Source organism: Typopeltis vanoorti, chromosome 5, assembly GCF_054136105.1.
Source record: "Typopeltis vanoorti isolate ZY-2024b chromosome 5, IOZ_Tvanoo_1.0, whole genome shotgun sequence".
Classification (NCBI taxonomy): domain Eukaryota; kingdom Metazoa; phylum Arthropoda; class Arachnida; order Uropygi; family Thelyphonidae; genus Typopeltis; species Typopeltis vanoorti.
In genome coordinates this window covers 26,633,590-26,646,986 of record NC_143553.1, presented here as the reverse complement: position 1 = coordinate 26,646,986, position 13,397 = coordinate 26,633,590, and the positions used below count along the sequence as shown (strand labels likewise).

The following is a 13,397-nucleotide window of genomic DNA, read 5'->3' as shown; positions in this document are numbered from 1 at the left end:
AAACTCATGCCAAACAATGGAGTACTTGGAAAACTGATAATTCCTGTCTCTGTTATTTGCAATTCTACTACTTAATATCAAACTTCTCCCACTCCAATCCTAACACCTGATTATTCCAACCAATCAACTTCTTCAGAAATGAGAGAACGAGTGTACTGGGTGTTATGTAGTATACTGTATTTAAACTGAATTATTCCAAAGGAAAGGGTTTTATTTAACAAATCATTCTCAATAATAAATCTAAAACAACCCATCACACATTCAAATCATGTTTTAATTATGGTTATGACAGAAATATCCTGAAATATTAGAGTAACATTGTAGGATAAACACCTTGCAAACTTACTCTAATATTTATATATGATTATTTTTTAGCATTTTTCTCAAAATATCATTTACGACAGAGCAAAAATGTATATTTAATCAAAATTTACCTAAACTATGTCCTACAACAGAAACTCTGCCTTGGAAATTTGGATTACGACTTAAAAACAAATTATACATCCGATTCATGTCACCTCCAACAGTATCCATTATAGTTTGACAGTACACTGGGCTGTTGTAATATAAGATATCAAAGATAGTATCATTAGCAATTTCTCGTAATACAGGAATACTAGGAAGTGTGATGTGTTGTATGCGCCTGTAAAAGTAGATAAATAAAAATATATAAGTGACAGTATCAACAACAATAACGCTAAAATCTTGTTTAAGCAAAAATCAAAGAGAAAAAATTACATGAATTATCTAAAATCTAAACTCAATTTTATCCCTTGAAATGGATAAAATTGAGTATCATGCAGTTATAAAATTCTTTGTAAAAGAAGGTTTAACGCCAAAAGAAATTCATTCATATAAAGAAAACAAGGCCTCAGTTCCCTCCACAGAATCAAAAATATTTTTAAATTTCAAGCAACATAGTCATACTGTAATGTCAAATAAAAACAACAATACAAACAAAACATGCAAGTAGATTTGTTGGAAGGGGATAGTTTTCTGATCATCTTCCAAAATGCAATTAATGTATACCAGTGAAACCTGGCAAAATTAAAAATCCTTTCTTAATGATGGGGATTATGAAGTAACTCTTCAGTGGGTTAGAACATGCATATCACATTATACGAGGATGGTCTGAAAAGACCACCCTCTCGGCGTCGACCACAGGCGGCAACACTATCAGCAAGATTTTTTTTTTTCTAAGTTGGTACATCTGTCATAAGCATCTATGTGAAACTGCAAGTCATTCTATCACGTAGTTTGTTTTATACAGCTGTCCGAAGCAGAAGTGTTGTCTGTATCCCTTGAAATGGATAAAATTGAGTATCATGCGGTTATACAATTCTTTGTAAAAAGAAGGCTTAACACCAAAAGAAATTCATTCGAAGTTCATAAAAGTTTAATGGTTCTCTTCTCCTTCATTTTCAACAATTAAGAAATGGGATGCCGAGTTTAAACGTGGCCGTACCAGCCTTGAAGATGATCCATGTGAAGGACGTCCAAAAAGTGTAACAACACCAGAAATCATTGATCAAGTGTATGATATGGTATTGGATGACCGGTGAGTCAAAGTGCTTGAAATTGCTGAGACTATAGGCATTTCAAAAGAATGTGTAGGATATATTTTGCATGAAGAATTGCAAATGAAAAAGCTTTGTGCAAGATGGGTGCCGTGCTTGCTCACAGCAGATCAAAAACGCACTCACATGAAAATCTCTGAACAGTGCTTGGAGCATTGTAACAAGAATAAAACAGATTTTGTGCATCGATTTATTACTATGGATGAGACTTGGATTCACCATTACACACCAGAATCCAAACAGCAGTCAAAACAGTGGACAGAAGCCAGTTGTTCAGCGCAAAAGAAGACAAAGTCGGTTCCATCAGCAGGGAAGGTTGTAGCATTGGTGTTTTGGAATGCAAACACTGTTGTTGGTTTAGATGGAATATCAGCTTGGGTATTGCATGAATGTGTCAATGCCTCTTACTTGGTTATTTAACTTAAGTTTGAACTCTGGTATGGTCCCTAGGGAATGGAAGGAAGGCAAAGTGGTTCCTTTGCATAAAGGTGGCTCTAAGACTGCAGTACTTAATTACAGACCAATCACCATTGGGAGTGATGGTAAAAGTATTGTAAAAGTTGGTTAAGGACAGAACTGAAGAATGGGTGAATCAGAATATGATACTCTATAGGGGCCAACATGGTTTTGTTAAAGGTCGATCCGGCCTTAGCAATTTATTAACTTTTTACAATAGAATGACATCTAAGTTGGACAAGGGGAATGACTACACAGTGATACTTCTGAATTTTGGTAAGGCTTTTGACAGAATACCCATGAAATACTGTTGTGCAAATTAGAGCACATGGGGATGGATACTAAACTGGTGATATGGAAAAGAGAATGACTCATGGAGAGATACCAGAAAGTAGTGTATGGATGAGCAGAATCCAAGATGAGGCAGGTGACCAGTGGTGTGCCTCAGGGCTCTGTGCTCAAGCTGTTATTGTTTAATTTGTACATAAATGATATAGGAAATGGCTTGAAGTGAGATATTCAGTTGTTTGCTGATGATGCAAAGTTGGGCTGCACAATTAAAAATCAAGTTGATATTGAGAGTTTGCGGGATGATTTAAACAAGCTGGCAAGATGGGCAAACGGTAATGGATGCCAGTTCAATGTGGAAAAGTGTAAAGTTATGCATTTTAGGATTAAAAGATTACCAGCTGTGTACTACATTGATGGAACAGTACTCTAAGAGATTGATGAGGCTAGGGACTTGGGGGTGTTGGTGGATAGGGAGATGAAGTTCAGAGTGTACATTGCTAAAGTGTCCAAGATTGCACACAGGATTACTTGGTTATTGAAGAACACACTAACATCCAGAGATAAAGAGGTTATTATTCCCCTTTACAAGGCGTTGGTACTTCCACATTTGGATTACTGTGCTCAAGTCTGGTCACCTGGATTCTTTAGAGATGAGGAAATTGTGGAGAGGGTTCAGAGGAGAGTGACTAAGTTGGTGAGTGATGTAAAAAATGCTCACTACATTGATAGATTGAGTGCTTGTGGATTGCAGAGGTTGGTTGATAGGTGGAAAAGAGGGGATATGATAGAAACATTTAAATTACTAAGAGGTTTTTATAAGATTGATGCAAGGGAAATATTTCAGCTGTGTGATAGTGATGAAAGAACAAGAGGTCATCTCTGGAAATTAAGGAAAAGTGTGGTTAACAAGGGTGTGAGAACTAGATTTTTCACTTTGAGGGTGGTGAATGAGTGGAATGCATTGCCTGACTCAGTTGTGAGTTCTTCATCTGTAAATGAATTCAAGAAGAGGTATGATATATATTGTTTTGATAGTTTGGGTCTCCCGCGATGAGTATTGACTCCATGGAGATACCCGTAATAATAATAATGAGTTCACTGTGAGAAACTATTTAAAAAAATTCATGTAGCACCAATATTATTCTGAAGAAAATTACTTTCTCTCATCTTAGCACACCCTACCAATATAACAAGCTATTCATCTGGAACCTGGGAGTTTGCCACAGTCAGAGGTCACTATATACAAATATTCATGTCCAAAGGTTTATTACAGCAAACAGAAATGATGGAAAAACTAAAACTGAAGCCTAATACACAATCAAGATTGATAAGAAAAATGGAGAGCATTTTCACAAAATGTTACCTCCTATTAATCTGGTATATGTGTTTTAGATTTCCCATATTATTATTACATATTTCCTTACAATATATAGTTTATGTGCATGGAACTGCATATGCACTTGTATTTTAGATCATGAAGCTGAAACAACACAATTCAGCAAAACTGTGTTGTGCTGATTTGTTAACTTTTAAAAATTAATACTGTTATATCTACTTTATCTATATTAGTTATTTTTTTATGTATGTAACTCTTGCTTTATGCTCTTGGCTTTCTTACTGTTACTCACACTCTGTAGTTTAACAAATTTATTTGATTAATGACTGTGCCAGTTAAACTATTCTTTGAGTATGAGTTTGTAAGAATTTTAAATGAAGACAAAGCAGATATTATTCCCTTTTAACTCTGACCTTTACCTTATATCAGTTGTGGCTTAAGCTTCTTACTTAGCATATTATAATTTCTTGCCTCTCTTTTGTCAGATATATGCAGGTTCATAATTTTGGGATCAGTGTGCATTGGGATTAGTCTCAATTTGTTGCTTTACAAACTAATTTAATTAAACCAAGAAATCTATTTACACTGTTCAATCTACATATGAACATGGAAGCAATGAAATTACAAGTCACGGATAATTACAATTGATTCTATCTTAGGCTTAGTTCTCCTACAATTCTAACAGTTCTATTTCATAACCGAAATATAATTTAATACTAGTCTAGTCACTCTTACTCATTAAACTATAAAACATACCATAAGTGAGCTTATTCATACATAATCTCCCATAATCACTTACACCTCTCCAGCCTGGAGCCATACCTCCAATACTAATATTCTCAAACTGCAATGTGTACAAAACAGGTGTTTACAAATGATTCTAAATGCTCCATGGTTCGTCAGAGACAATCAACTTCATCGAGATGCAAATATTCCTTATATCTTCTCTTTCTTACAATCTTTAGCAACAAAGTTTTTTCTAAAAACGTCCATACACCCCCAATGATCTGGTTCAGCAAGCTGTAACCTACGATGCAATGGAGCTATTCAAACATAAAATACCAAAAGCCATTTTAATTTCCAGTAATGATACATAATCTCCATGCCTATTCAAGGCGAGCAAACTGCTCGTAAAATTTTTCCTTCACTCAATCCCTAACAGATAGTGGGGAATATGAAAAGCATCTTGCTTCATATTCCCCACTATCTTGCCCTCAAGCCATTAATGTCAATAGTCAATTATTCAAACATTAACCTATGTTCACTTCGGACAGCAGTTTGCTTACTCTTATGACAGATACTTATTCCAATACATCGTGACTATTTATATTAGCACAATCGAATACAGAACAAAACACATGTCCAGAAGTATTCACATATCTTTATAGATATTTACAATGAGCTGAATTCCATATACTTCATTCATTCATTGAGTACAGTCCTTATTCAATTCCTTTGTCTACATGATAATGTTCCTTTTCTTTTGGCTGTATGCCTGTTATTTCTTTCCTGCCATTTTCTTTGTATCTGTATTCAATATTCTTCATCCTTCGAATTCCATTATTCAGCAATGCAGCAGCCTCAGCCATCAATGATTGCTTTCTCCATTGAGTTCTCCATGGTGACTTGTACTGATCTCCTTAAGTTATACACTCTAGCGACTGATAGTAGACTTCACATGGATGTGGACCAAGGAAAGAGATGGCTAAGAATCCTAAGACGCTTTCCTTCCTGATGCGAGAGTTTATATAGGTCCAGATTTCACATAATGTGCATGTGCTTCTCAAAATTCCCATATTTGGAAATGCAGTGATATTGGGACATGATGACGTCACACTTCATGAAACACACATTTGATGAACACAGTTTCATAATAAACTTATTACAGGTAATCCTTGTGTAATGCAGATGTTAGGTTCCATAAAAATGGAGAGTTATGTAAATCGCATTATGCGAGACTCAGATCACAGAAAAAGTAGGGTCAGGTTCTGAAATCATTTTTTTTTAAAGATTATATAAACAATGACATATCGAACAAAAAAATATTTTTATTTAATTCAAGTAATTCATGTAAGTTAAGAAAACATAAACTATGAAACAAATACATAGTTTTTTTTTTTTTTTTTTTTTAAATAACGAAACCTGTGGTGCGTTCATAATTAGAAGAAACACACGTATAAACCACAGTGAAAATTATTTAATTGTAAATATTTCATCCTAAATATCTTAGGACATCATCAGTACAGTATTTAAACAAAATTAGGAATAACATACAGTTAGGGCGCATGATTACAATAGAATTTCATGAAAACGTGCATAACGTGCTAAAGTAGTACAAAAAAAAAAAAAAACACGTTAATTATTTAACACAATTTTGTATGATAATTTCCCATACTTTAGGAATAGTAAGAACGTCGTTGCGGTTTAGGTTTGGTCTGTGTAGTAGGGCTTCAGAACTTTCTTTGTATAAACGTTCGTGTTTAAATAAAGATCTATGTAAAAGTTTAGCCTTTTCCCAATGGATCCTATGGTTTGGATTTTCAATTCCGTGTTGAGAGAGGCCAGATTTCTGCGGTTTAAGAAGACGAATGTGGTCTTGATGTTCCGAGATGCGTTTCTGAACAGACCTACCTGTCTGTCCAAAGTAAGATAATTTGCATGAGCATGGAATCTCATAAACACCAGGTAACATCAAGGGTGAGAATTTGTCCTTAGGAGAAAGTAATAAGTTGTAAATTTGGTTGATAGGTTTGTAAGTAGTGGCAAAATTGTATTTCTTCATAATTTTAGAAAGACGTTCTGAGATGCCTTTAACATAAGGTATGGGAATCCTATGCACTTCGTCCTGTCTGGTTTGATGTATGCAGAAGTGACTGATGATTTTTTGAGTTGTTTTGGGATTATATCCATTTAGGATGGCTGTGTTTTTGATAACTTCTAATTCCTGGTTTAAAGATTCTTCAGAGGAGAGGAGCAGAATTTGTGTGCTCTGGAAACTAGTGATTTAATGATGCCAGATTTCTGAGATGGATGATGAGCAGAAGAATTGTGAATGTAGTGACCTGAGAATGTAGGCTTGCGAAAGATGGACGTGGCGATGGAACAGTCTTCTTTTCTTTGGATGTGTAAATCCAAAAAAGAGATACCCTGTGGAGATTCTTTTTCTACAGGGTATCTCTTTTTTTGGATTTACACATCCAAAGAAATGAAGACTGTTCCATCGCCACGTCCATCTTCCACAAGCCTACATTCTCAGGTCACTACATTCACAATTCTTCTGCTCATCATCCATCTCAGAAATCTGGCATCATTAAATCACTAGTTTCCAGAGCACACAAATTCTGCTCCTCTCCTCTGAAGAATCTTTAAACCAGGAATTAGAAGTTATCAAAAACACAGCCATCCTAAATGGATATAATCCCAAAACAACTCAAAAAATCATCAGTCACTTCTGCATACATCAAACCAGACAGGACGAAGTGCATAGGATTCCCATACCTTACGTTAAAGGCATCTCAGAACGTCTTTCTAAAATTATGAAGAAATACAATTTTGCCACTACTTACAAACCTATCAACCAAATTTACAACTTATTACCTTCTCCTAAGGACAAATTCTCACCCTTGATGTTACCTGGTGTTTATGTGATTCCATGCTCATGCAAATTATCTTACTTTGGACAGACAGGTAGGTCTGTTCAGAAAAGCATCTCGGAACATCAAGACCACATTCGTCTTCTTAAACCGCAGAAATCTGGCCTCTCTCAACATGGAATTGAAAATCCAAACCATAGGATCCATTGGGAAAAGGCTAAACTTTTACATAGATCTTTATTTAAACACGAACGTTTATACAAAGAAAGTTCTGAAGCCCTACTACACAGACCAAACCTAAACCGCAACGACGTTCTTACTATTCCTAAAGTATGGGAAATTATCATACAAAATTGTGTTAAATAATTAACGTGTTTTTTTTTTTTTTTTGTACTACTTTAGCACGTTATATACGTTTTCATGAAATTCTATTGTAATCATGCGCCCTAACTGTATGTTATTCCTAATTTTGTTTAAATACTGTACTGATGATGTCCTAAGATACTTAGGATGAAATATTTACAATTAAATAATTTTCACTGTGGTTTATACGTGTGTTTCTTCTAATTAAATACATAGTATAAAATCATAAAAAATTATAAATTGTATGTAAACTTCATAGCACATAATACATAAATGTTTTAGACAAAATAAAATAAAGTGTATATTTTAATCGTCATCACTCTCTTCAAAACTAACATTTCATAGATATTCTTTATTTATGAGTGGCCGGACGTCATCATCATTTGATATCTCTTGGACATCATTTGTATAATTCTCATTGCATATTTCGGCTGGTTTAGTTATCAAGAAGTCAGTAATAAGACCTTGCTTACCACTATGCTGCAATTTTTTATTAAGTTCATAATACGGAGCTAAACAAATAACCAATTGTTTCGTGAATTTTCTGGAGCACTCCATTGAGAGATCATTATTCATAAAATAACTTTTTTGCCAAGTTCAATCCTTCTGCTAATTTCTTTAAACTGAATTCTTTAACACAGTGTTTCTCAACCTTTCTAAGCCCAAGGACCAGTAAAATGCCTAAAGCAATTCTACGGACCACTAAGTTATGTAATTTTTTTTAATGTATGTGAGGATTACCAACATTTACATATTACATTTACATTTCACACGTACATAAACATTTACAAATACATATGGAAACATAATTAAGTTGGAAGTAAACGATTAAAAGTGTATCATCACTGAACAAAGTTATAATTCTTATTAAACAAATAAAGGTATCAGTTCCGATTTGCTGTAGGCAAATGAATGGGAATGTCAGTGCCATCCCGCTGACATCCCATTCATCTGCCCACACTCATTAAGCTCACCCAACAACAACGTTTTTAGCGCCGTTGGTGCCATGGGAAAATGAATGGGGAATGTCAATGCCATCCCGCTGAGACCTTCATTCATCTGCCCACAACGACATTTATCTTTAATCCCCATTCATCTACCCACAGCAACTTTTATATTTTATATGTCATCCCCATTTATCTGCCCATACTCATGAAGCTAGCCCCACAACAGCTTTTATCTTCATGCACTCTCTGATTCGACCTGTGACGTGTAAACTGTTCCATTCACTAAGTGCCTTGTGAGATGAGGGAAAAATGTTATTATCTTACTCCAATCATCATAATACTGAATACGAACTTGACATCCATAGATTTCATCATGGATGACATCCTTTGTCCTGTCCAAACCATCCCTATTCCACACACACACACACACACACACACACACACTTCCGATTGATACGAATCTCCTTATTTCCCTGAGAAGTTTTCCATGACCAGGCAAAAGAGTTTAAGACATCCTGTTATGTGCGGTCATTCCCGATATCTATATCTTCGTGGACTGTTAGTCCACGAAGTGAGTCACAAAGTGCCATCCCCGTGGTCAGGCGCATTTTCCTGCCAGCGACTGTATGCCGTATATACCGTACGCATGTGATTTGTACTAATCGTATTATGGTGGTGGTTTTAATTATATCCGTCCTGTTTTATCCAGAGGCACAACAGTGGTCATCGTAAATCTGGCAGATTCATTAATCGTGTGGTGGTTTTATTTATATCCGTCCTGTGTGCTGCTTGTACTCGGTGTTCAGTGTGCCCGGCTGCATATTCCCGCAAGCGACCGTACGAGATATGGAACTTCGCTAAATGGGATGCAATCAGCTATCCTCCTCGCCAGAAGAGCTAAGCCTCACAGTGACGTCACTTTGCATAACTTTCGTTTCATCCCCGTTTTTGTCAGATTTTGGAAATGAATTAATTTCAAAACCAGTAATGAGAATAATCGGAAACTGTAGTCCAAATAAATAATACAATATAATTATGTTACTACTTAATTTTAATGAGATGGTTCAGCTTTTCAACCTTTCCAAAGTTGCTGGATATCTGGCTGAATATTGGTCAACTTCAGTCGAAGTTCAGCACACACACACACTAAGACGATTTCTGTATTTTGTTTTTATTTCAAGGAGCGATGAAAATCTTTTCTCACAAAGATAGGTTGTAGAAAACTACATGATGATTTTCAGTGCTTCTTCAGATAATACAGGAAATTCACTTCTCACTGAAGGAGAGATCCAGAATTGAGCCAAACCAAGATCACGAATTTGCATTTTAAGCCCACTGTCACTTGAAAGCTCGATTAACTGTTCTTTATTCGATAACAAAAGGTCATTCTCATGACTATTCGCCTGAAATAGATCTCGAACCCACAGAAATTTCTTATAAAAGTTATTCAGAAAATATGTTTCAGAGTTTTGAGGTGGTCACAAACCATTCCCAGAAACTCCGAATCAAAGAAAAGATCATTTTCCACTAAAAAGGATTCCAATGTTGGAAAAGGTGCAAATTATCTGTCTTTTACATTACTTATGCACATCACCAGTTTTTTTTTCTCTTGAATGCCTTTATTTTGCTGTAAGCATGTAGAACAGTTAAAGAATTTCCCTGAATGGGAGAGATTTAGTTCATTTCATTACAAAAAAAATGTCTGAAAGATAAGATAGTGTTGATAACCATGCTTCGTCAACAAGGAGTGATGCAAAATTAAAATTACGTTCAATTACAAACAATAAAACTTCATGCCTTATTTGAAATAAGCTTGTTAGTACTTTGTCCCTGAAAATCCAGCAAATTTCAGAATGAAGCAAAAGTTGTATATATTCACTGTCCATTTCATCATAGAATACTGAAAATAACCTGTTATTTAGGTCTAGCCTTAATAAAATTAACTAGCTTTACAGCGTTGTATAGCACAGTTTTAAATTCTGGTGGCATTCCTTTGGAGGCCAACCTTTCCCTATGTATGAAACAATATACCCGATTCATATCCGGAGCCACTTCCTTGACCATAGAAACAACCCCCAACTATGCCTGACTGTAAGGGAGCGAGCTCCATCTGAACAGAACCCATGCATTTTTCCCACTGGATCCCTTTGTGTATTATGTAATTATTGAGAGTGTGAAATATTTCTTCTCCAGTTGTTTGGGATGACAAAGTTTTACAAAACAGAATATCGTCACGAATGTTGTTATCATGCATCATCTGTAACATCAGTAGTCTCGTCTATTTGTAAGGCATAATAAGGGCTCTTCCTAACTCTTTTGATTAATAAGATTCTATGTCACCTGTCATATCATTAATTCTGCGACCAACAGTGTCATTGAAAGAGGAGTCAAATCAACATCTTTTAATAACTTGCTGTCAAACAGTTTTTACCATCTCTTTTATAGCTGGAAGTAGTAACTTTTCCCCGATAGAATGAGGTTTCTCTGTTTTTGCTATGTGCAAACTTAAGAGATAGATGCTTCCAGTGACTTGCTATTAATCGAAACCATGGCCAAAACTACGTTTCCCATGATTTAATGTCACTAAGGCATCGCTGAATTTTTTTTTTTTTTTCACATCACAATGTTTAGTTCCTAAATGTCGGAATTACGCAGGTTTCATGCACTCGTTCGACAACACTTCATAACACAAAACACATGGTGATTTCTGTTCACTTTCATCTCCACACAAGTAAACCCAAATTCCAAATATGAACTGTTATATTTCCTACTGTATTTTTTCTTTGAACTGCTTGTTTCTTCTACTTTAATAGTATCAGATTTACTCGCTGTTACAAACACATGTATCATAATTAAGGTTAGCATCACCTGTTTCATTTGCTCTTCTTTTCAAATTTCTAGTTCTAAGACACTTTTCCATTATTAAAAAACGTTTCCGACAAGTATATAAATATATAAATACTGGGGTTAACTCACGACACAATTTGTCCAAGTATCGTTTAGCACAGTGATGGCGAACCTTTTCACCCAGGTGTGTCAAACATCTTTTTTTTTAAATATTGACGTTGTTGATGTGCCACTTGCATACATGCATTATAAATTTAACTACTTAATCATAGATGGTGACTTATACATATCATATTAGGCTATTTATTTAAAGGACATTGATATACAATCTGTGAATTCATATTATACAATTAATTTAATAAACTGAAATTACTGAAATTAGTTTTTTCATCAGAATACCAATATTTTTCAACATCCAAGGTGTGTCACCTGAAACCCTCAAATGTGTCAGTGCTGACAGGCGTGTCATAGATTCGCCATCACTGATTTAGCACTTCTGAAGGTATACTGAGCCTGGGTTGAAGGACCTTCAGTAATAAAAATCAATAAATAACAAGCAATTGGTTGAAACGTGGAAAACACATGTTCACTTCAAATCTGACAAAACAGCAAAGGAAGGCCTAAGCAATAAAACTATATTGTTGTTCACTTAAACCCTCTTATTATTCATCATTCTGCCGCTACAAATTACTGTAGTGCCAGAATGAAGAGTAATAAAAGAGGGGTGAAGTGAACAACAATATAGTTTTATTACTTCCACCTTTGCATATTCTGATGCTATTTGTTGTTTTTATTTTTAATTATCCATTTAATTTCAATAATTTGTACTTATTATTCAATTTTAATTTGTTTGGATAATTAAAAAAATATATATTTATTTAATTAATTTAAGTCTGCCTGCAGACCACCTGTCCCATCGTCGCGGACCACAGGTTGAGTAACACTGTTTTAACAGATTCATCGCAATCAGAATCTTTGGCAGAACTTTCCCCGCCATTTGGTTCGACATCATCTATTAATTGTACCAGTTCCTCCTCATTTAAATCGATTTCCCCATCAATTAATTCACTAATTTCGTTGTCAACCATATTGCAAAAGCCCTCTAAGTGGCCATTACTATAAAAATAAATTTTTCACATAAAAAAGCATTACATATTGTATATAACTCAGAAAATAAAGTGCTCCGCTTGAGATTTTTAATGCCCTTTCCTTTTATATGGCAAATAACTGAAGTACATGTGTGCTAAAGGCTATTTCCCCTAATATAAATTCACTACTTATAACTATATGCATGATAGGACAGACGCAAATTTAACTAAGATAAAATTTGATTTTTAAGTTGCTCGTTGAAAAATATATGAAAAGATTAAGGATTATTACAATTTGTAGACCATCTTATATCGAAACTGCGTTGGATAAGTACCGCGTTCAACAAGGGTTACTACAATTTGTAGACCACATTATATCGAAACAGTGTTGTATAAGTACCGCGTTATACGAGGGTTACCTGTACATACAAAGTAACTGAAGTAAATTTTACAAACAATGACAATTCTTTATATATATTTTCCCCCAGATAAAACTTGTAAGACAAACATGATACAATGTTAATCATGTGAGATTTTACAATATCAATGATTTTTTTTTTCAAAGTCAAATTAATTTCTAGTTTATTATCAAAACAGAAATATCAGAGTATCAGAGTTAAAAACTGGTTAAATTAATTGTAATTTTAAATACCTTATGCATTACATCTGATAGGGCATGCTAAGTCATTACAAATGCCTTTTGTTGATTATCAATTTTGTCATAATGGAATATGACTAATGAGAGAATAGGATATGGAATTCTGGCATCATTTTATCTTTAGACCGCACTCAAGAGTAATGCAAAATAAATTGATTGTAACAATAGCCTAAAACAGATATTTGCAAACAGCAGCATTCAGCTTATTTCATTGTTGGATAGTCAAAGAATTATTGCAGGG

General features: G+C 34.7%; 1 protein-coding gene across 1 annotated transcript in view; it reads right to left on the bottom strand.

Annotated features, from left to right (window-relative positions):
* The window catches only part of PAPLA1 (Phosphatidic Acid Phospholipase A1), a 316,868-nt gene that overhangs the window by 169,534 nt on the left and 133,937 nt on the right, over window positions 1-13,397 (bottom strand). The window contains exon 8 of the mRNA XM_090392296.1: window positions 435-643. Coding sequence (XP_090248422.1) covers window positions 435-643 — 209 coding nt within the window. The remainder of the gene's footprint in view (window positions 1-434; window positions 644-13,397) is intronic.